Source organism: Ambystoma mexicanum, chromosome 2p (genome assembly GCF_040938575.1).
Source record: "Ambystoma mexicanum isolate Mex_15411 chromosome 2p, UKY_AmexF1_1, whole genome shotgun sequence".
Lineage (NCBI taxonomy): Eukaryota > Metazoa > Chordata > Amphibia > Caudata > Ambystomatidae > Ambystoma > Ambystoma mexicanum.
In genome coordinates, this window is record NC_090923.1 from 15,636,655 (window position 1) to 15,657,970 (window position 21,316).

Sequence of the window (21,316 nt, forward strand, 5' to 3'; positions counted from 1 at the left end):
GGAGACTAAGTACCGGGTGTTTTGGACACCTCCCTCACTTCCTGCCCACCCCAGACACACAGATGCCAGAAGCGGTCTTGAGTCCTGAAGCCCGGCAAAGGCTCACGAACAAAGGGACCATACCTGGCTTGGACCGCAGAGACAAACACTAGAAGGACCTTTCCAAAAAGAAATGGCGAAAAAAGAAGACCGGGACCTGTTTAAACGAAGGGGCTTAAGGCGCCATCTTGAAAAACATGGCTCCCGTGATTTTGAGGTACCGGTGTTCGGGGTCAGGAAAAACCATGGTAGTTCATTGGAAAACCACTGCCACCAGCCTTTTCAATAGGAAAGGGTAGCATTTGACTGCAACATGAGTATTTAGACACAGGGGACACTATGTAACCCCTACAGCACTCCATTGTAAGATGGTGTGTGCTGGGTCTAAGAATTTGGAAAGACTAGTAAAGTCAATTTCACTTTACTATTTCCCAGAGAATGTAGTTTATCCCAGAGAAGGTATTTAAACCTTTTGGAAGCCTAAAAGACATCCCTATGTCACTTCACGGAGGATGCTGTGTAACACACAGGAAAAGATGATGCCTATGGAGTTGTCTAAAACCCCATAATCAAAGAACACAAATGTAAAACACCCATCAAAATACATGAGAGAGTGGGGAAAAAAGGCTCACACTCTTTCCAGGAAAAAAATGAAGTCCTCAAAAATCCAGCAAAGTTGCTGGGGGTCTCTAAGGTTAAGGGAATTAGAACATTTATGAGAATTCTCCCTAACAAACTGGGCTGGTAACGACCCCGAGGCCCTCTTGCTTTGCCTAGCCGACTTTGGCTCAGGGCCCGTTACCGGCCAGTCTGCCCGGAACGCAGGGGTGTTCTTTAGAACATACGGAAACTAATGCTGTATGTATGCAATGCACGTATTTAAGGGTTTAATAAAAGACACACCTAACTGTGATCAACAGTGCAATGCACATGGGGACATACCCCAGAGGTTAAAAGTAGGGCGCAGAGGTAGCAGGGGATCCGGGGACAGAGGAATTGGGAGCTGTAGAGGAGGGTTTAGTGTAGTGATCAGAAACTGGTCTATTTATCAGAGCCCTTTTCGAACCATTCACAGTGCTGCGCAAATAATAAAGCATGATTAACTCACCTGAGTCAATGCAGCTTTTTCCAACTTCTGTACCAGGACGATCAAGGAACATTGGCACTTGGTCTTCATCTTTCTTCAAACAAACAGCTGGATTCCGAAATGGGAAACCTGCCAAGTTAATTCACACCCTTTAGAAAGTATAGTTTATTTTGGTGTATAATGTAGATCATAGGTTTGATACCTAAAATAACGGATGATAAAACAATACATAACCAATTGTGATTTTTAATCTCCGCAAATGTGGAACTTGAAATAAATTATAAACTTCACAGAACACTCCTTGGAAAGAATATATTTTCGTATGTAGTAATTGGACGTCTACACTCCTCCCTTTTTGGTTTTTGGGCATTTTGGTGGTGTAACCACCAAAATATTGCCAAAACATTACTACTGTAAATCAACTATAAAAGTGAGTTTGGGAGCAGTGTATGGCGTTGGCATGGAGAAATGCAAACGCTTGGCATGTAACGGCCAAAGCACCAGCTGGGCCTTCACCCTCTCGTCCACGTCTGCTGCTGTTGCCGGGGAGATGCGTGCGCTACCAAAGTAAAAGCAAAATGGATGAATTTAACTATATGCCTGTTAGTCATTTGTATGCACCAAAGCTTTTTTTTTTTTTTAAATTGAAATTCTATAAGAATATACTTAAGCAGCGGACTGATCTATTTCTATCCTGCCGCCGGTCCGCGCCTTTCCACAGGATATTAGCCTTTGTTCCTTGGTGTTGTGTCCAGAGGCAGAAGTAGTGCCTCGTTATCACATGTCGTCTGCAAGGGTGCAGGATCTTCAGGAAGGATTGGGGGCGTGTCCTATGTTTTTCGAGGCATCGTCAGCCAGTGTGGGAGTTCCATCCGCAGAGGGAGCGGATGGCAGAGTGGTAGATGGATTTGAGGGGGGAAGAGGTGAGAGGAGGGAAGTCCAAAAAGAAGAGTGGAGCAGTAGAAGAGTCTGGAGAAGATGAGGGAGGAGAATAGGAGTTTAGTAGCGTGGTATTTTTAGTCTGGTATTATTTTTTAGTTAACCCCAGTGGACTTCCATAATCTCTCTGTCTTTTTCCTGGCCTTGGCCGAAGTACTAAATGAATATGAATAAACTGTAAGGACACCCTTCTTTGCTCTGGCTTTTAACTTCTTGCAGCAATGTTTGCAATGCAAGGCAGACTGTTTTTCAAACGTGGTCCCACCATTGCTCCTTAATGGGGGGCACACGGCACGCCACAGAGGTGGGTGCAGACGAGATCTCAGATATGAAAGCCGCAGACATTGGTATGCACCTCATACCCATGACACATACAGTCGAGCCTTCTTCTGGGAAATCTTTCCCTCATACTGAAGAATCGGGAGCCAGAAACATGGACAGACGGCATGGGGCCCTGTGGCCACAAAGGAGAAAATGTGTGGAAATCCAGGCTTTGCTCAAAATGTATATGCAGCAGAGAAGGATGGCCTCGTGACAAAACTGGGAGTTTGAACCCTGGCTAGTGGTGCTCCAGTTTCAGGCAAAAAGCTCCCTCGTCTGAAAAGACAGAGTGGGAAAGCACCAGATGGGTCTGTAGTGCCAGATGATGCCAGCTTTGGGATGGCCTCGCTAGACTAATGGGCAAGGCGCAGGCCATACAAGCACCAAAGAAAGGGGGTCGAGGCCCTCTGGATGGCCTGGCTAGCCTAGCGGGGAAGGCGCAGGCCACGCAAACACCAAGGGCAGGGGTTTGAATGTCCAGGAGTCGTGCAATTCATCTCAGAGCTGTGTTAGTGCCGGGGCACGATACATTAACCCTTTGCTGCTCCTCTTGCCACCTGAAACCTGCCCGTTGCCCCCAAAGTGCAGCATTGGGTGGGTGCAAATATCTGCATCCTATTGGCAGGCTGGAAAACAGTGCCTGTGGTGTTCCTGCGGTGTCTGCGGAAGCAAGCCCCTCACCAATTGACCTCATCATCTCTACCCCAATAAATTAACGCAAATCCTGGTTTGAAATAGCAGGTAACCTGGGCCTTTCTAGATATCCTTTGAACCCATAAAGGCCTAGATATGCCTATATAGGTTGGCCTTTCAACCTATCCCCAACTCTTTCCCCAACCAACCTACTACCACTCTCTCTACCACCACCAACACACTCAATATTAGGGAGGTTTCTCACACAAGTGCTTAATTCCCTCTATTTTAGAGCCCTTCAGCTCTTTTGCTATATTTTGGGACTTGGAACTTTTCATTGTGATGTGTGTGTTACTTTTGTGTTCTTTGGTTATTGAGTTTTAAGACAACTCCATAGGCATCATCTTTTTATGTGTGTCACACAGCACCTTCGGTGCAGTGGCACAGGGATGTATTTCAGACTTCCCAAGGATTAAATACCTTCTCTGGGACGGGCTACTGTCTCCCAGAGCATGTAAAGTTAAATTTACTTTACTAGTCTCTTTAAATTTACAGACCCAGCACACACTATCTTCCAACAGAGTTCTGGAGGGGTTGCCTAGCTTCACCTGAGTCAAAACACTCATGTAACAGTCAATTACCGGCCCATCACAACGGTCCCATTTCTTCTGAAAATCTTAGATAAAGCGGCACACATGCAGATACAGTCCTACCTGGAAAACAACTCTGTCCTAGGTAAAAGGCAGTCCGGATTTCGCAAAGGTCATGGCACTGAAACCGCCCTACTAGATCTGAAGAACCAAATTACCCTAATACTAGACAAAGGGAAATTGGCCCTTCTGCTCCTCCTAGACCTCTCGGCGGCATTTGATCTAGTTGATCATGCCATCCTCACGAACCATCTCACCCAGGCCGCACATTTCTCCATACAAGCCACAAACTGGATCACCTCCTTCCTCAAAGGAAGAATAATGAAAGTGTTCTCCAATATAGCTAATGCAGAGCCTACTACCATCAAGCATGGAGTCCCGCAGGGCTCATGCACGGCGCCTACCCTCTATAACTTGTTTACCAAACCTCTCTTTGATAAATTGGATGCACTTGGGATCACATACACCAATTACGCCGACGATACCCAAGTACTCCTCCCGCTCACAGGACTCTACCATCAGGACGCAGCCACCCTCCAGAACATATACGCCACCATCCAAGCTTGGATGGCCACAAACGGCTTATGTCTTAACGGAGACAAGACCGAAATTCTCATCCTTGGTCAAAAATCCACCCTCACTAACCTCGACCCACTCTACACCAACTTCTCCATAGACAATTGCATCATCCCAGTTCTACCTTCTGTAAAAACACTAGGAGTACACATTGACGCCTCACTCTCCATGGACAAACAAGTCAACTCCATTGTTTCTGCCTCCGCTTTGAGCACTAAGCTCATCAATGCCATCAAACCTTTCCTAACCAAAGATAATTGCCTCTCTATCGCCAGAGCCACCATTGGAGCCAAATTAGATTATTGTAATGCGTTATTGGCTGGCACCTCCAATTCCAATCTCATTAAACTCCAAACACAAAATAATGCTCTAAGAGCAGCTCTCAATATACCAAAAAGGGACCACATTGCACAAGCCAGAAAGGCAGCACACTGGCTACCTGTCAAAGATCGCATTACATTCAAAATACTTACCACTGCGCACAAATGTATCATCCTATCTGCACCCTCATACCTGTCTGACACCCTAGTCAGATCTCGCTCCTCCAGACCAACTAGGCAATGCCACTCCAACCAGCTCAGGGTCCCACGCATCAAACGAGCTAGAGCAGGGGGAATAAGCTTCCCTTACATTGCCCCTAAGCTATGGAACACTCTACCTAGCACGCTCAGAGCAGAAACTTCTCTCATTGCCTTCCGAAAACAGCTGAAAACCACCTTGTTTAACTAATTCCTCTTCTTCTAGTTCGCTACGCTCTCCTCATCTATCTCCTCTCCTCTCTTCCTCTCCTGTAGCTATTTCTCGTTCTCTTGCAACTAAGTAATGATTTCAATGTATGCACAACTAGCCATTTCTCATAGCTGCAATCTTCTCCTGCAACTAATTAATGACTTCAATGTATGTACAACAAATCATATCTGTAACAAGCGCCACGATGCCCCCTGGGCTGCATGTGCGCTAAACAAATGCGAATAAATAAATAAATAATAAATATGTTACCCTTTCCTACTTTAAATGGCTGGTGGCAGTGGTTTATATCAAACTACCATGATTTTTCCCGACCGCTAACAATGGAAGCTAAAAATCGGGTCAGCCATGTTTTTCAATATGGCGCCCAAGACCCATCTGTAAAAACAGACTCCAGTCATCTTTTTTCACCATTTCTTTTAGGAAAGGTCCTTCTTGTGTTTTTCTCTGCGCGCCAAACCAGGTTTAGTCCCTTTGTTTGTTGGCCTTTGGCGGGCTTCAGTGCTGAAGCCCTCCTCTGGCGCCAGAGTGTCTGGGGTGGACAGGATGTGAGGGAGGTGCCCGTAAATCCCTGTGCTTAGTCTCCTAGGAGACCTGAATGCACTCTGGCGTGATTGGCCGGCTGGCTGTCCGGCAAGGGCAGCCACCCTGCTCTGTGAGTGACAGCCAGGCTGGAATGAATGGGGATAACTGTTTAAAAGCAGGTCTCTGGGACTTGGAAAGCAGAGTCAACCACTGGAACGAAAGAACTGAAGACAAGCTGAAGGAAAAGGACTCTTGCAACTCCTGGACGACCAGTGAAGCCCTGCTGCAGGTCCGAATTGCCCGAAACTCCATCAACAGAGAAGCCCTTCAAGGTTAACTTCTTCCATTGAGTTTGGTGGGAACAACCAACTCGCAAGCCACATGGACACCGTCCCCATCTGGTCGAATTTTCATCAGAGTGCTGTTGAAAACCGGTTAGCTAGAGGGGAGGAAAACAGCTTGTTGACTTTAAGGCACTCACACCTTAAAACAATGTTTTGCCAAGCTTGTGGCCTCATCTCTGGGCAGTGCAGGAACCTCCCGACGTCATCCTTGTCCCCACAACTGAAGCTTAGGAACAGCGAGATCTGCTCAAACTGCCAGGAACAGCTGCCTCATCTACATCTTTTCTTCACTAACAAGGTACTGTGCAAACGCGGTGCGGAAATCTTTTCGGCCACTGCGAAAGTTCGTGGAACTTTCCCAACTTAGAAGGCTTGTCCCTCCCTAAACATTCATCAAACTTTTCACCTAGCCAAATTCTTCTAAACTCCATGGCAAAGACTTAACCGTTTACTACCAGAACTGTGCTATCCTATACAAAGACTCTGAACCATTGACTTTGGCCCAGGCTTATGAACTGAATTGCTGGTTGTAGTTTACTGAAACCCTTTGCCCTGCCTATGAATGTATTTGGGCCGTCTAGTCTTATAACCTTGTATTTTGACCCCGTTCTAAAGTATCTGAAGTGCCATTTTGCTCCCACTTCAGGGGAGCTTAACTTGTTCATTTACTTAGCGGTTGTGTATTTGTAGTTTATTAGTGTGTGATATTGAGCTGCTCTTGCTAGTGTAATGTTTTCAAACTGACTGTGTAAATAAATGTATATTCTTTTACCAAGAAACCTTGAGCAAGTGTTTGTTTGAATCACTGTATTAGTTGGTCCTTTGTGTAACTTGTTCTACTGCTCATTCAACTCTTGAGATAAGTCTGGCTGCTCAGCCATCGCTACCACTTTACTGTGTAGTACAGGCTTGTACCAAAGGCGAAATTGTGCTTGCACTTGTTGTCCTAATTGCATGTCGTGTTCCCAAAGGGTACTGCATGTGATTCTGCTGAACACCAAACAACCCCCAAACTCTCTACCTATTCCACACACCTGCCATACCCCCACTGTCTCCAACCTCACTCTCTCTACCCACTCCAACCCAACCAACCCCCAGTCTCTCAGAGAACCGCCACTCCCTCTACCCCCACCAACGCTACCCCCACTCTCTACACCCACTCTTTCTACAGCCACCCACCCTACCTTCACTCTCTCCCACCCAGCCTACTCCTACCCTTTTGACTCCTACCCCCCCTTTCTATCCCCACTAACCCAACCCCCACTTTCTCTACCTCACTCATTCACCTTACACAAATCTCTCTACCACCACCCAGCCTACCAACTCGCTACCCACACCCATGCTAACAACTATTTCTACCCCCACCAGCCCTACCCCATCCACACATGCTACCCCTCCCCTCTCTCTACACACCCTCCCCACCCCCTCTACCACCACCCATCCTATCCCCTCTGTCCTTACTGTGAGAAACCTGAAGGTGTCTCACCCGCTAGTCCCTGGGGATCGGTCATCCAGGAAATGGCCATCGCTATTGGATGCAGTTCCTGGGGGTGGACCAGTGTGGGAAGATCACCTGGATGAGAGGTGTTCGGAAGTGGGACACAAAAGGGTGAGATGCGGTATCCCCTTTCCTGTAACACCTTTTCCCCATCCTACAAGGGTCAGGCAGAGTCTCACACACACACCTAACTTCCATCACACTTCCCCACACGGATAAAAGGTGGAGCACGAAAAAACACACTCTGAGCAAGGCAAAACACATGAGGAAGCAGCAGTTCCGAGATGGCCGTTTGATACGAGGAGAAAGACGTCAAGACCAGAAAGAGTAGCAAGGAGGAAGTCGCCCTTGGCTTTTTTGGAGGAAAACCGCTACTTTCAAGAGCCCTCAAGAATAAAAAACATAAGACCAGGAATTAAAGCTGAAGAAAGGTGCAGTGTGTGTAGAAGGTGCCTGAAGCTCTCCCGCATCGTTAGCCGAGGCGTTTAGGAGCGATTGCTGCCTTGTTAATGTCCTTGGCTCCAACAACAAAGCAGCGCCCGTAAAGTCAGCACAGCCGGTCAGAGAGACTGATAGCCGACCGGTCTGTGTTAGAACCAAGGTTGCAAGCAGCAACACTGTGTAAAGAGAATCATTTGTTAAGCGTTGGGGATGAGGGACGAGAGTATAATTGAAGCCAAAGAAGTAATTGAACTTTGTGATTGAATTTTGGGAGGCAACCCAAGATACCGTAAACAAAGTGGTCCGGCACCAGGTGGGTGCTCACTCAAAGGTCTCCGTTAGGTATCCAACAGAGTGTAAACTTGTGAACTGTAACAGGTCAAGCCAACCCCTGTGCACATTTGAAAGTCTTTCATAGCTAATACGAACTGTAAATGGTCCGAGCCCGGCTGAGGGAGACTAATTGTGTAAAGGGCATCTGAGCCTGACTGAGGGGCATCCAGGGTGAACTGTGAGTCACCAGAGAAGAGATATACGAATTGTAATTGGTCCGAACCTGACTCAGGGAGAATAATTGTATAAAAAGGATCCGAGCCCGACTGAGGGAGATCTGGGTTGAACTGTGAGTCACCGAGAAGGAATTGTGGAAGGAAAAGGGATCTGAGCCTTGCTGAGGGGGATCCAGGGTGGAGAGTGAATTGCTCTACTTGATTATTTGGAAAGGAACTTTGTGCGTTTGATTCATCAGGTCCTCTGAAGCAAGGGACTTTTGATGACTTGAGAGACTTGAGAGACTTGTGCATCGAAGGCCATGATGCTTGTAATAGAACTGTGTCCTCGTGCCGAAGATGCCCAGGGTTGTGCTATGCTCAAGTGAACCGCCTTGTCCTGTGCTGAAAACATGAGCAAGGGAGGCCAACAGCCTGAACATCCCAATGTATCATCTTGGTGAAAACTTCTGTCTTTTTCATGAACATTATCCCACACTATTTGTAATTTAGTGGTAAGGATTGGCAATAGGTTTTTTAGTATAGCTCCATTATTATTTGATGGTCGTAGCTTGCTCCCATCTCAGATTTAGGCATTTTCCCCCCTTGATAAGGACACCCTTGAACTGTGGTCACTTGGGTCCGTCTTACTTCGATACCATGCCTTCCTTACATTACTCAACACTACCACCTCTTTCTTTACCCCCACCAACCACCTTATACCCTTTTCCCCCACCCATCCTACCTCATCCTATCTCCTCCCATCCCCCACCCAGCTTACACTCTCCCTATCCCCTCTCATCCTACCTCATCCTACCTCTCACACACTGGCTTTATTTTGTACCCTCTCACTTTCATTCTTTAGCGCTCATATTTCCTCTTGTACATCATCAATGGCACCCTCTGTCAATGGTTTCTCTTTTGCTCCATTCTCATTCTACTGCACACCTGCATCCACCTTTCAAACTGTGCACTCTTCTCCTTGCACCCTGGTGCCTAGAAATACAAAGTGCAAAGAGCAACAGCAAACGCAAAAACTATTGCCATTGCCAGGATGCGTTTCTTTTTTTTTTTTTAAACACAGACAAGTATTTCCTAACTAATACAGAATATCTTCCTAAATATCTTCCTTCTCGAGCTCTTCGCTCATCCACCTCCAACTCACTCAACGTCGGTCGCTTCTCCAAGCAACGAGTTGGTGGTAGATCTCTCCTCGGCTGGGCCTTCCCTCTGGAACAGCCTCCCCGACTTCCTGAAACTTGAGGAGAACCATCTCCAGTTCCGGAAGCACCTCAAGACCTTCCTCTTTGCTTCTGCTTTCTCTCCTCCTCTCCCCCTGCTGAATTCCTGGCAGAAACTGTTCTGGTTACCTGGCCACCCTCTGATCTCAGGCCCAGGTCCCCTCACCTGCCCGTTACACACCTGCACTGCCTCTATGGCAGCCCCCGCACTTGGAGACTGTTTTTCTGTATCCCTTCAGTCCCCCAACAGCACTTGACACCTGATGTCTGAACTTACCCTTGCACTTGCCACCAGCTGGCCCTACTTCTCTTATTGTATTAGTTATTCTATTACCCCATGTACTGCACTGTTGCCCGCCCACTCTGCACTTTTCTCCTTTCCCCTTCCCCTGTACTGGCGCGATCTGAATGACACTCAGCCTAGTAGGATTGCTCACTCGGTCTTCCCTCTGTTCCCCCTCCCTTGCTGTGTCGCACCTTGAAACACTGGTGTATAGGCGCGTTATAAATGCCATATCATAATGCACGCTGTTGTGCAGAGCCTCTAGGTTGGCTTTAGCTGGATGAAGTACCAATTCTGCCCTAGATTTCTGTATAACCAAAACAAAGGTTTCCTACAATGGTACACTATAACAACCATATCTTAAGATCATCCAGAGGCAGCTTCAGGGCACTGTAAAGGACATCAAGCCAGAATGGCAGGAGGGACAGAGGGGGTTGTCAACAGAGGCAGCAATTTAACATACAGTGGCAAAGTGAGCATTGATGAGACAGATTTTCAGTAGCTTTTCAAACTTCCAGTGGTTCACTTTCACTCTGGATTCCTAGGAGCAATCGCCAAAGCTAGGGTACTGCATGACAAGGCATTTGCCTTCAGCTCCAAAACATCTGCGCAGGGAGAAAGCAGAGAGATTTGCTTTCCTTTAAGCCACACGCCATGGGAAATGATGCAGAGCAACGGGTACTGCGTTCTGGAATCAAGTGGATGGGGGAATTGGAGAAGTAAGTGTGCTGCTCCGGTCTTCCTCATGGGAGCTCCATGTCATCTGCACACCTTATCTGGAGGACATACGCATATGTTGAAAAGGAGAGACTAGGACTCTGCACATCAGACTACAGTGGCCAGAGAAGAAGCGACGGACAATCATGAGAAAGGAGCAGCCCCAAGCCACAGCCATGCCTCAAGCCGGAGTCACAAACCGTTCTTTCATTCTGGTAGGTGTTCACGAATATCTGGTACAGTTCTAAGCTCCCAAGCTTTAGCCTAAAACCGGATGGAGTCCTAATGAGGTCATGTAGCGCTGAATGGCCAAAATCCCAGCCCAAACGGGTAGGCGCAGAATAGGAGTAAACGATGGGTCTGAAACGGAGAGGAGTATTCAGGCAGGTGTGACTAGAGATGTGACTTTTCTGAAGTGGTCTGAATACTGCACATAACACGGAAAAGGGTGCATACATTTCAGCAAAGTAACGTCAACTTCTGCCCAGCCAAAGCCATCCTTACCAAACATTCTTCTTACCTGTCCACACACTTCACCGAAGAACCATCCCTGCTTCATGCCAGAGGATAGGGGTATGCAACCTGCGGGTCCCCAGATGTTTTTAACCAAAACTTTGTGATACCTCACCATTAACTATGCTGTCGAGGACTGATCAGAGTAGTAGTCCAAAATATCTGGACAGCCAAATGTTTGAGAAATATTCCCTAGGCCCACGCTTTCCTATGGTCCAAACTAAACCTGAGGCCCAAGTCAGCTCAAAGCCCAATCCCACTGCTAGGCCCATCGCCACCCAACACCCATCGAGCCCCAAGGCATCCTTGAGGTCCAGGCCTGCTCGCTACTGTGAGGTTGGCATCATGGAAGGAGACACAAACAACAGATTCAAAGTTTAATAAAGTAAGAATCAGGATGGATAAAGGCCTAACTTGCCCTGAGTCAAAGAGTTCAACTTAAAAGTATGTATGTCAAAATCTTATACTTGCCCTCACAACTACTACAAACACTGTGCTGGGATAGCAACCAAAAACCTGAATAGTGATTCCAACAAATGATTGAGCCGTTTCCAACTCTGGCTCATTTCTTCAGCATCTTCTCAATAATCTTCCATATAGGAGTTACATTTATCGTCCTTCAGACACCAAACAGAAATACAGTTCTGTTGCCCATCCCCAAGTTTGTATTTGTGTTTATAACATTTTATATAGCGCTTTACGCCAAAGCACTTTGTTCAACAGTTCCAGGACAACATAGTACCAAGACACCAACACTTAGGAATCCCTTCCCCAAGTTTAGGGTCACCATGTAAATAAAGCACCTTAATCAATACTCTGGGAAAACACAGTTTCAGGATGCCAAACCCTAGGGTTGCCTTCCGCAAGCGTGTTGATAATTCTTAAAACAGAAAATATCCTGATGCTTTAAATAATTCCACTGAACTTCACCACTCGCGACTCCGCAACCCCCACACCCACGAAGTCTGGTGGCATTTGGTTTTCTGCTTTCACCACAAGTCCTGGTTTGTATTAAAACATTCTCTGGCCAAGATGCAGTTCCACCCATTACAGGTCACGCAACCAAGAGCTTTCAGGCTTCCTTCAAAGTTCACAGTGTCACATAGGAAGCAGTACATATAATTCAGCTCGCAGTTTCAGTATAGTGGTTCTGACTCCATGTATGTCTTTTCGTTTCTCAATGCAAAGTTCAACAAGGATGGCTTTTGTCTCATTTATACAAGCGACTGGCTTCATTTGTATTTTTGTGATCAATTCCTCTTAGTTTCTTCTTTTAGTTAGGTATTAAATATTCATTAGACAAGTCTTATTTTATTTAGATTAAGGGATCGCTTCAGTTTAATTCATTTAATTCCATTGTCAATAGTCTGCTCAGGGCATTTCACATGTCGCTCCCTTTTTCCCCCCCGCACACAGCTCCCCCTTTTTGGATGAGGCTTGCAGTTTCATACAAAAGCATTTCAAATTGAGTTTTCATGCACACAATCACTCAGCAACTATCACTTCATTGTTGGACTGACAGGATTTCACAATTTCAACAAGCACGTCTTTCTTCCTTACATGTGTTTGGGGATACTTTGTATTCGCTCGCGTGAAAATACACACAGATTAGCAACTTGATTTTCACTCACCGGCTGCATTTTCTTGGACCCCCAATATGATCGGGTCTTCTTCTGAGGTCATGGTCTCACCACCAGCCCCTCAGGCACTGCTGGGCTTCCTTCTTTGCTCAGGGGAACAAGCATTTTCTAAGTCTCATTGTAAAAGGGAATGACACCTCCCGGCTCCATTCTATAAACTCCTCTGGTTTCTAGAGGCAATGCATGGCTCACTTGCCATGCTTCTTCTGTCTGCCTCAGCCTGCAGCCCTTCAGTGCCTCGGCATGTCGTTGTCCTCTTCCAGCTGGTCGTGGGCGACTCAGGTCGGACTGGCTTCCCTGCTTGTTCTCCCTCGAACTCTCCTCTCAACTCCCTGCAAATCCTGTTTTTATACACTCGAGTGCTTAATAGGTTGCAGGTGTAAGCTAGGGGTTTGCCCTGCCGGACCAAAATTAAGTGAGTTCCTGGGACATGCCTGACCTTTGGGCCTTCTTCTTGTCAGTACTTGAATGGTAAAGGGAGGTAATCTTCATAGCTCGTAGTGGCCTCTACCTTGTCCCAGTGTTCCTATGCACTTCAAGGGGAGAGGAAAGTGGAACACTTGAGTAATGACCCATGAAGGTCAGGGAAGTCTTGAGAATAAGGGGGCTACCATGATTTATTAACTATCCTACCTTTACCCTTTCTCTTCTTTTGTTCAATCTGGTTGGTAGAATCCGAACCTTGCTCTGAAGTCATGGGATTAGATGAACAATACCCTACTACTACTTCTGGGGCAGAGGTTTCTTTCCCTGGCCAACTGCATAGAGGACCCAAAAGTGAGTAGAAGTGAGAAAACCTACAGGTTTCTCACACTACCCATCAGATCCCCACCTCATGGCCCATCCATGCCACGATGCATATCCCTGCCCCAAGGCTAATTCCCTCTCCATGCCCCATCTCAGCCCGGATGCCTACTTCACCCAAAGGGCCACCTCCACATCTTCCTATGCAAGTGATGGACTCAGCAAAACTGGAGCCACTGCTGAACACTGCCTCCCCCCCCCCCCATCTCCTCCCCTCACTTTCTTCTATTCACTTACTCTATCAGAACTGTCCTTGATCAAGTATGATAGCAACCTTGTTTGTCTCCTCCCCCTTGCCCTCCAGCACTGAAATGTCATCAGAACTAGTACGTTAGTCGCTTGTTTTGTTCCTCCCCTCCCTTTATGCACCCCTCCTCTCCCTCACGTTTTGTTTATCTCCCGCTCTACCAGTGTCGTCAGGCCTAGTACGGTAGTCACCTGTCTGTTTCCATTTCCTTCCCACTCTCCCCCTCCCTTCCTTATCTGTGTCTTAGCTCTTGCACGATCTGAAATGTCGTCAGGCCGAGTACGATAGTTAATTTCCCATACTTACTGTTCATGGCCTGTAAGAATGTCATTGTATTTTCCCTTGTTCCCTCCCTTGCCTTGAAGCGCTTTGAAACAAATTGTGTATAGGCGCTATATAAATAAACTATCATATCCTAATTTCATATCATAGACCACAACTACTCTCTAATGTCACGCAGTAACACTGCATGTTGGTACAGAGCGATACATAACTGCAGGTATTATGCATTAGCTATCAGAACCACAAAAGCATCTTTCAAACATTCAAAAACAACTTACCTAATGGGCATGCATGCGCCTAAATGTTTATGCACAGACCACTGGTGAGGTTTTGATCGGTTGACCAGCAAAGCAACAGCAAACGTTTTGTAAAATATATTTGATTGTAATGCTGTCTAGGGTGTAAGCATGTTAGAGACTACACATAGGTGGGGGGTACAAGGTGTTTCACGCCGTTTGGAACTTTATTTTGACGCATTTTCCCACTACTGCCAGTGTACAGTACTTCTTCCAGGCAACTTCTTTCCATACTGAAGGAACTTGAATCACCCATTACCATACCAGACACCTGCACTAAAGATCAGACCTGGTGCACAGATATCCAACATGCTTTAGCTACACCCTCCAAAATAAAATTCAACTGAAAAAAGATTTGCTCAACCTTCCTTTTCTGCCACCACCCTATGCCACTCACAATCCCCAGTCCAGCAAATTCTCCTTCCCTAAAACCACCACACTAGAGATAGAGAAAATCATCCTTACCCTCAAACCATCTAATTGCAAAGGTGACATCTGCCCAGCACAGCTAATAAAAGACGCTGCCAGAGATTTATCACCTTTTATCTCCAAACTTGTCACCGCGTCCTTCTCCACAGGCATCATCCCAACCAACATAAAACAATCTTGGGTGCACCCGTTGCTTAAAAAGCAAACTCTAGACCCTCTTATCCCCACTAACTACCGTCCAATCACTACAGTTCCATTTCTTTTGAAAATCCTGGACAAAGTGGCCTACATACAGATTCAAAAATACCTTGAACTGCATAAGCTACTAGGATCTAGACAATCTGGCTTCCGCACACTACATGAAACGGAAACAGCCCTCATCGATTTAAAGACCCAAATAAACAAACTGAGAGATCAAGGTAAAACAGCCCTCCTCCTCCTACTAGATCTCTCAGCTGCGTTCGACCTTGTGGACCACAAGGTCCTCTGCAGACACTTGGACTCTGCCGCTCACTTCTCCACCCAAGCCATCAGATGGATAGAATCCTTTCTGAGTGAGAGAACTATGAGAGTTTTTTCCCCCCATCGGCAGCAGCAGACCCTATACCCATCACATGTGGAGTCCCTCAGGGATCCTGCGTCTCCCCTACAATATTTTCACCAAACCTCTGTTCGATGATCTGGACAATCTTGGTATCATCTACACCAACTATGCAGATGATACACAGATTCGCCTCCCACTTTCAGGGGATCACAGCAAGGACAGGGAGTTGGTGAATAGAGTGTATCTTATCATTCAGGCATGGATGGCTACTCATGGTCTCTGCCTGAATGATGATAAGACAGAGTTGATCATTCTGGGCACACAAGCCAACATTAACAAATTGGGCCCGGACTACTCAGCTTTCAGCATAGATGGAAATGTTATCAAAGTCTCGAGGGAAGTAAAAACACTCGGTTTTCACCTCGATTCTACCTTGTCTTTCACCAAACAGATCAACTCCCTAGCTTCCACCACTGCCTACACCTGTAAATTGATAAGAGCAGGCAAGCCCTTCATGCCCAATACTAGTTGTTAAATCCTGGAGAGAGCCTTAATACTTTCCCGACTCGACTATTGTAATGCCCTTTACAGTGGTGCCAATAAAGCCACAACCCAAAGACTCCAAACTCAACAAAACAATGCTCTTAGAGCTGCACTAGGCATAAAGAAGAGGGAGCACATCTCCTCTATTAGGCGGCAACACAAATGGCTCTCCACTGATAAAATCTACCTAAAAATGATCTCCTTGACCCATAAGGCTCTAAATAATGCTGCTCCTAGTTACTTGACGGACAAAATAAAAAGAAAAACATCTAATAGACCTATGAGACTTGCCAACTCTAACTGCCTGGTAGTACCCAGATTTAGACTTGCCAAAATTGGTGGTGCCAGCTTCCCTGTGAGAGCTGCCAACTTGTGGAACGCTTTGCCACCCAACCTAAGAGTAGACCAACCTTTCCCACACTTCAGAAGGAACTTCATTAAACATATTAACGCTAACAATGACTAGACACCTGCTATGAACCTTCACATGCGCAGCCCTACTCAATGTACTCAGATGGTTTAGCGACCCTTTATGTTTATAACTGCTAACTTTGTATATTGTATATTATAACTGCTAACTTTGTATATTGCTAATTGTTCATTCATGTAATATTGTTATATTGTAAACTTATTCATGTAACATTGTAAGTCTCGCATATACTTGCTGCTGCGCCCGGTAACCTATGGGTCTGGAGCGCATTATAAATAAATAAACAATATTGCGCAGTGGGTACTGGAACACAGGGTTTACTGTGCAGGTCACGTGTGCTGTATTCTAAATTTGAACATTTGGCACTCCCCATACCGTTTCCACTTCTGCAGCTACAATCCCTCCTTTGGTTTCCTTCTGTGCCCAGACGACTGTCCAAGTTTTGGGGCCCAGCTCTGTGTGTGCTGAATACATCATAAAATATCAGGGACTGCATTGCTTGTTAACAAACACAAACATGCTTAGTTTAGTGCAACGGTGGTAATTTGCACACAAAGATGACACTGAAGCCAGGGCCTCTCTGCCACCGACATCATTTGCAAGCATGCAGCAAACAGGTCTCACACGTTGGGCTCGTAGAGAGGCATGTATTCCATTCTGAACCTCCATCCGCCTCCGCATCTGGAAGCTTCTGTCAAATTCAGGCATTTTGTCTTGCGCTCCAGTGACTCTTTTTGCATCTCGGGAGGATAGATCAGGGGCAACGTGCTTGCCTTGGAAGAAGACGACACAGAGCAACACAGGTTCGAACCCCGGGTCCGCGCTTAGAAACCTCTGGGTATTCATATCATTCCCGAAGCAAACAAATGTAAAAGCAATTGGCCGCAAGTGTTGGGCCTACTATCCCATGTGATAAGAGCTGTTTTGGGCTTTCTTACAATTTGTGGATGTTGCTTGATGACATGTTATTTCTATTGAGTGAAAAGCACTTTACTGTAATGTTTTACATGATTACATCTAGGATTTGTGTCCATGTACGTTTTCCTGGGCTAAGCCCTTTATTATGGAACTAAGCCAGGGCAACAAGTCTACCTAGTAGAGTAGAGATTGCGGGAGCTTGAGGTCATAAGGATGCAATGCAGACAGATCCTTGCAATGGAGGCTGCAAAGAAAGGAGGCCATTAACTGTGCACAACACCACCAGCTCCCCCCTGGAGAGAAGCCGTCCTGGACTGACATAGGTGCAAATAGGTCTGGGAAGGTTTCTGTGCTCTCGGTGTCCGCCTCGTTAGATCGCGGAGCAGCGGCCCGAGTGGCCTCTAGCGTTTACACCTTTGTATTCCGCCACAACACATGGTGGGTTTGAGGTTAGGAATAATCCTTAAAGACTGGCAATGCTCTGGACAAACTTCCACAGCAATGTTTTTATCCTGTCTGTGCTACTGCAGAAGGGGAACAGCATCATAAAATAAGTCAGGTACGTCCACCAATGGGAGCACCCAAGAAAGAATTGCAAGGCCAACTTCCATTTTATGGAAACACAAGAAACCTCAGACATGTTTCAGTCCAACCTACATCTCACTGGTGAGGCCCAATGGATTTACTGGTTACCTGACTGTTCGGGCTAGACTTCCACTTCATAAGTTGGACCAACACTGCTTTGCACATGGTCCCTCTTTTTCTCCAGTGGCATAGCAGGCTTTAAAATAATGGTCTGTGGGGCCGCCCGTAACAATGTCAGAGGTCATTCATTCAAAACGTTCCAGACATCAACCTTAGATTTTGCAAATGGCATACTAGACATACACTCATGTATGCAATCAGGATGAGGGTAGGTGCATGCCCCCCCCCCCCCAAGCATGATCAGGAGGCCAGTACAGACATATCAAGCATGTACATACGCGCTTTCTGGGCACTTCTCTACCTTAAGTGCTATTATTTCCTGCACCTCAGTGCCACACCCCCGGACAGAGCGAGTGCCAGTCCAAAACGAATGATCAGGCAGGAAGAAAAGTGACAGCTCTGCGGTTCTCTACTGGGACACATCAAAGCAGATCTCAGGTCTAGGAAGGTGAATGCCTGCTGGGAAAGCGAAGTACGGAGGGAGGGGTTCATCAGCGCTGCGCCCCAGGTCGTCATTGTGGATCCAGTGCTTGAAGCCGATGATGTAGCCAAGAAACCTCTCCTTTTATAAATGATGGGGTTCAAGATCCATCAGACCTTCAGAATACTCCAGGAGATACAAATCCACTTGCGGCCGCCAGCCCCACTGTGCTCTCAGACGACTTTAGATCAATGTTCAATGCAGACTGACTCTAGGAAAGATTCTCTTTTCGCCACTTCCCGCTCAGACCTCTATAGAACACCCGCTCTTTTTGCACTCTTGCTTGCTAACCTGACTTTGACATAATGTGAAATTTTATTTATTTCGCGCCCATACACACAAGTGTTTCAGGGCACAAAAGTGAGCAGTGAAGCCCTCTACGTCACTACCCTTGCTTTGCGCTCATTTTATGGGGAAACTGATTGCTTGGAGACTAGGTCTCCCTTAGTGAATTCCTTGTATTTATAAAACTTCACCCATCGCCCTAAAGTGAAGCGTTTTTAGGATACTTTGTAGCCTTGCAAGTTTTGGATTACAAATGCAATGTGTCCAGGATGGACTGGTGGCAGCTGATAATTTTCTACCGTGTTTAGGACTTTTTATTTGTGCACTTTTGCACTTTGTCACCTAGTGGCATAAGGTGACAGCGTTTCTGCCAGAGTCTCTGCAAGCGCTGGGATGGCAAGAACACTGTTTACTGGCTGCCTCTGGGCTTTAGCACTTCATCCGTCTCTTGGTCTTCCTGGCTCTTCTTGTTCTTAAGTGCTTGGGTGGCTGAACGGAATGTGCGAGGTCGGAGAGCCTGCTGTGAGATCGGAATGCTGATGTATGCGTGAGGGACTGTCTGTGTGAAGGGGTTCCAGCCCGGCCAGTTGGAGAGATGCAAGACTGGTCAATGGGAGTCAGTGGGTTCCCATTAAGCTACTTGATACAACCTGATGTGACAGCAATAAAGGAAATTGCGAGTAATTCACCTGCAGCGTCACAGAGCATCCTTTATATCCCTGCTATTCTTCTAAACCATTGTGCCTTCTTAGAACCGAAGGAGGAAGGACTAGACCTTCCGCCTTGGATTCCAGCCCCTTCTCACTCCTTCCATCTCTTGATCTGCCTCCTCGGCTCCAGATGTTTCGAATCCTGTGCACTCTTGTTGCATAACCTCCTCCTTTTTCTGAGCATCTTTCAAGATCCTTTATCTTGGTATTTTAGCTCTCTCGCCCTTCATGTACCCTTGAGTTTCCTCCACCTACCTGCAGTCTTATGTTTATTTCATCCTCACTGCCTCCTCCCGGCTCTTTCCCCTTCTATCACGCATCTTTCTCCTCCACCATCTTTCCTCCACCTTCCTCCAGTCTTAATCTTTCTTCATCATTGTCCTCCTCTCGCTGCTCAGTCCCTTCCATCACACATCTCTCCTCCAGTCTTAGGCTCATTTCATCCTTATTGTCCTCCCGCCTCTCTGCTCCATGCCTTCTATCACACATCCCTCTCTTCATCTTCCTCCTCTTTTCCGCTGCTCTGTCCCTTCTTTCACACCTCTCTCCCCTTCTCTTCCTCCACTATAGTACCCAGAGCTTCCTTTCGCCACTCTGTTTGCCCTTACCAAGCCTCCTCCTCTCTTTGCATCATGTTCCACAGATCGTTCCTCCTTTCCACTAATGACCTCTCCTATCCAGGTCGCCAACGCCTGCATTCCTCCGGTCAACCTTCGCCCGGAACGCTCCCACACACATCTTCCTTTCTCCATCCTACTTCTCCCAGACTCGGTGTGCACTTTATATTCGCTCAGCCGGCCTCTGCCAAATCGTGCTCAGGTTTGTGCTGCTATTCACCATTCACAGATATTGCAGAGGTGCGCGCTTGTTCAGATACGACTTTTCCACGACTTTTCCACGCTATGGGCACAGTTTGCAGCACTGTTTAGTCAGCAATACATTTCCAAATTTGACAAAATAAGTACCTGGTCTCCTGTCTGGCTTCCGGTGGTCGGTGGGACACAGATCATGTGTGTCTTTATCTTTTAATGCAAAGACTGTTGTCGTAATAAGAGGACCTGTAAAAAGAAAAAAGATATTTATTAATCTGCTGCAGGTCCTTGTGCAGGAATCAAACAACTGTGTCATTTATTGCAGGTCATATGTTCCATGTGTGAGGAACCGGTGGGTGCCCTCGCTTCTCACCCTGCATCCTCCTCTCAGGTGACCAGGCAAAGGCCATCGCTTTTGGATCCCAAACCTGGGGGTGGCTATGCAAGGGAGGATCACCTGGGTGGAGGGTACTTGGGGAGTGGGAAGAGTATGTCCATAGGGGAGACATGGTAGCCCCTTTCACAATTAATCCTCTATCCCCCAGTCTTTGTAGGCCATCGTCAGCTGTTTCCCTTTTCTGTCCCCCAGAAACACAACCTCAATACGAGGATGAGGAAGAGACTAACTAGGAAGACACATCATCACTTGGTTGCTACAAACATATACCAGAGTAACCTTCCCAAACACCACTCTGGTACTGAGAGGAAGAAGGAGACTACAGAGTTATGCAAACAACCAGGCACGTCCACCTTATGGGTGTCGTAGTCACGCAATTGAATTTAATGACCCACACCTGGGGTCACTTAACACTCCTAACAGATATAAAAATGCTTGCCGCATGGAAGGAGGAGAACGGGGTGGACAGAATGGCGCTGGAGACCCAGGTGTTGGGAGCCGCGTCGGGCAGGAAAGAGACGCTGAGGCCGGCCGTGAGAGTGTCTATGTCCTGCTGCCCTCCTTACTGGGTCTGTGCAGCAGGAGCTGTGGCACTCCCACGAACACCAGCTGCCGCGGGAATCCAGGAGAGCAAGCAGTGCGCTACGCGGCTGTCGCGAGGGAGAGGTGAAGCGGGAAAGCAGAACAAGGAGCGTTGAAAGGCCCTTCGCGACAGACAGCAAGTAGAAGGGAGCTGCTATGTGTGACCGGA

General features: G+C 46.9%; 1 protein-coding gene across 9 annotated transcripts in view; it reads right to left on the minus strand.

The window, feature by feature from the left end:
• LOC138566143 (zinc finger protein 773-like) overlaps nt 1–21,316 on the minus strand; it is a 225,801-nt gene that overhangs the window by 175,315 nt on the left and 29,170 nt on the right. For 7 of the 9 annotated variants that reach the window (XM_069643153.1, XM_069643152.1, XM_069643150.1 and 4 more), the window contains exons 3-4: nt 20,322–20,414; nt 1,148–1,255 (exon numbers count right to left, since the gene is read on the minus strand). In XM_069643153.1, coding sequence (XP_069499254.1) covers nt 1,148–1,255; nt 20,322–20,414 — 201 coding nt within the window. The remainder of the gene's footprint in view (nt 1–1,147; nt 1,256–20,321; nt 20,415–21,316) is intronic. The other 2 variants (XM_069643145.1, XM_069643147.1) reach the window with 2 other exon arrangements.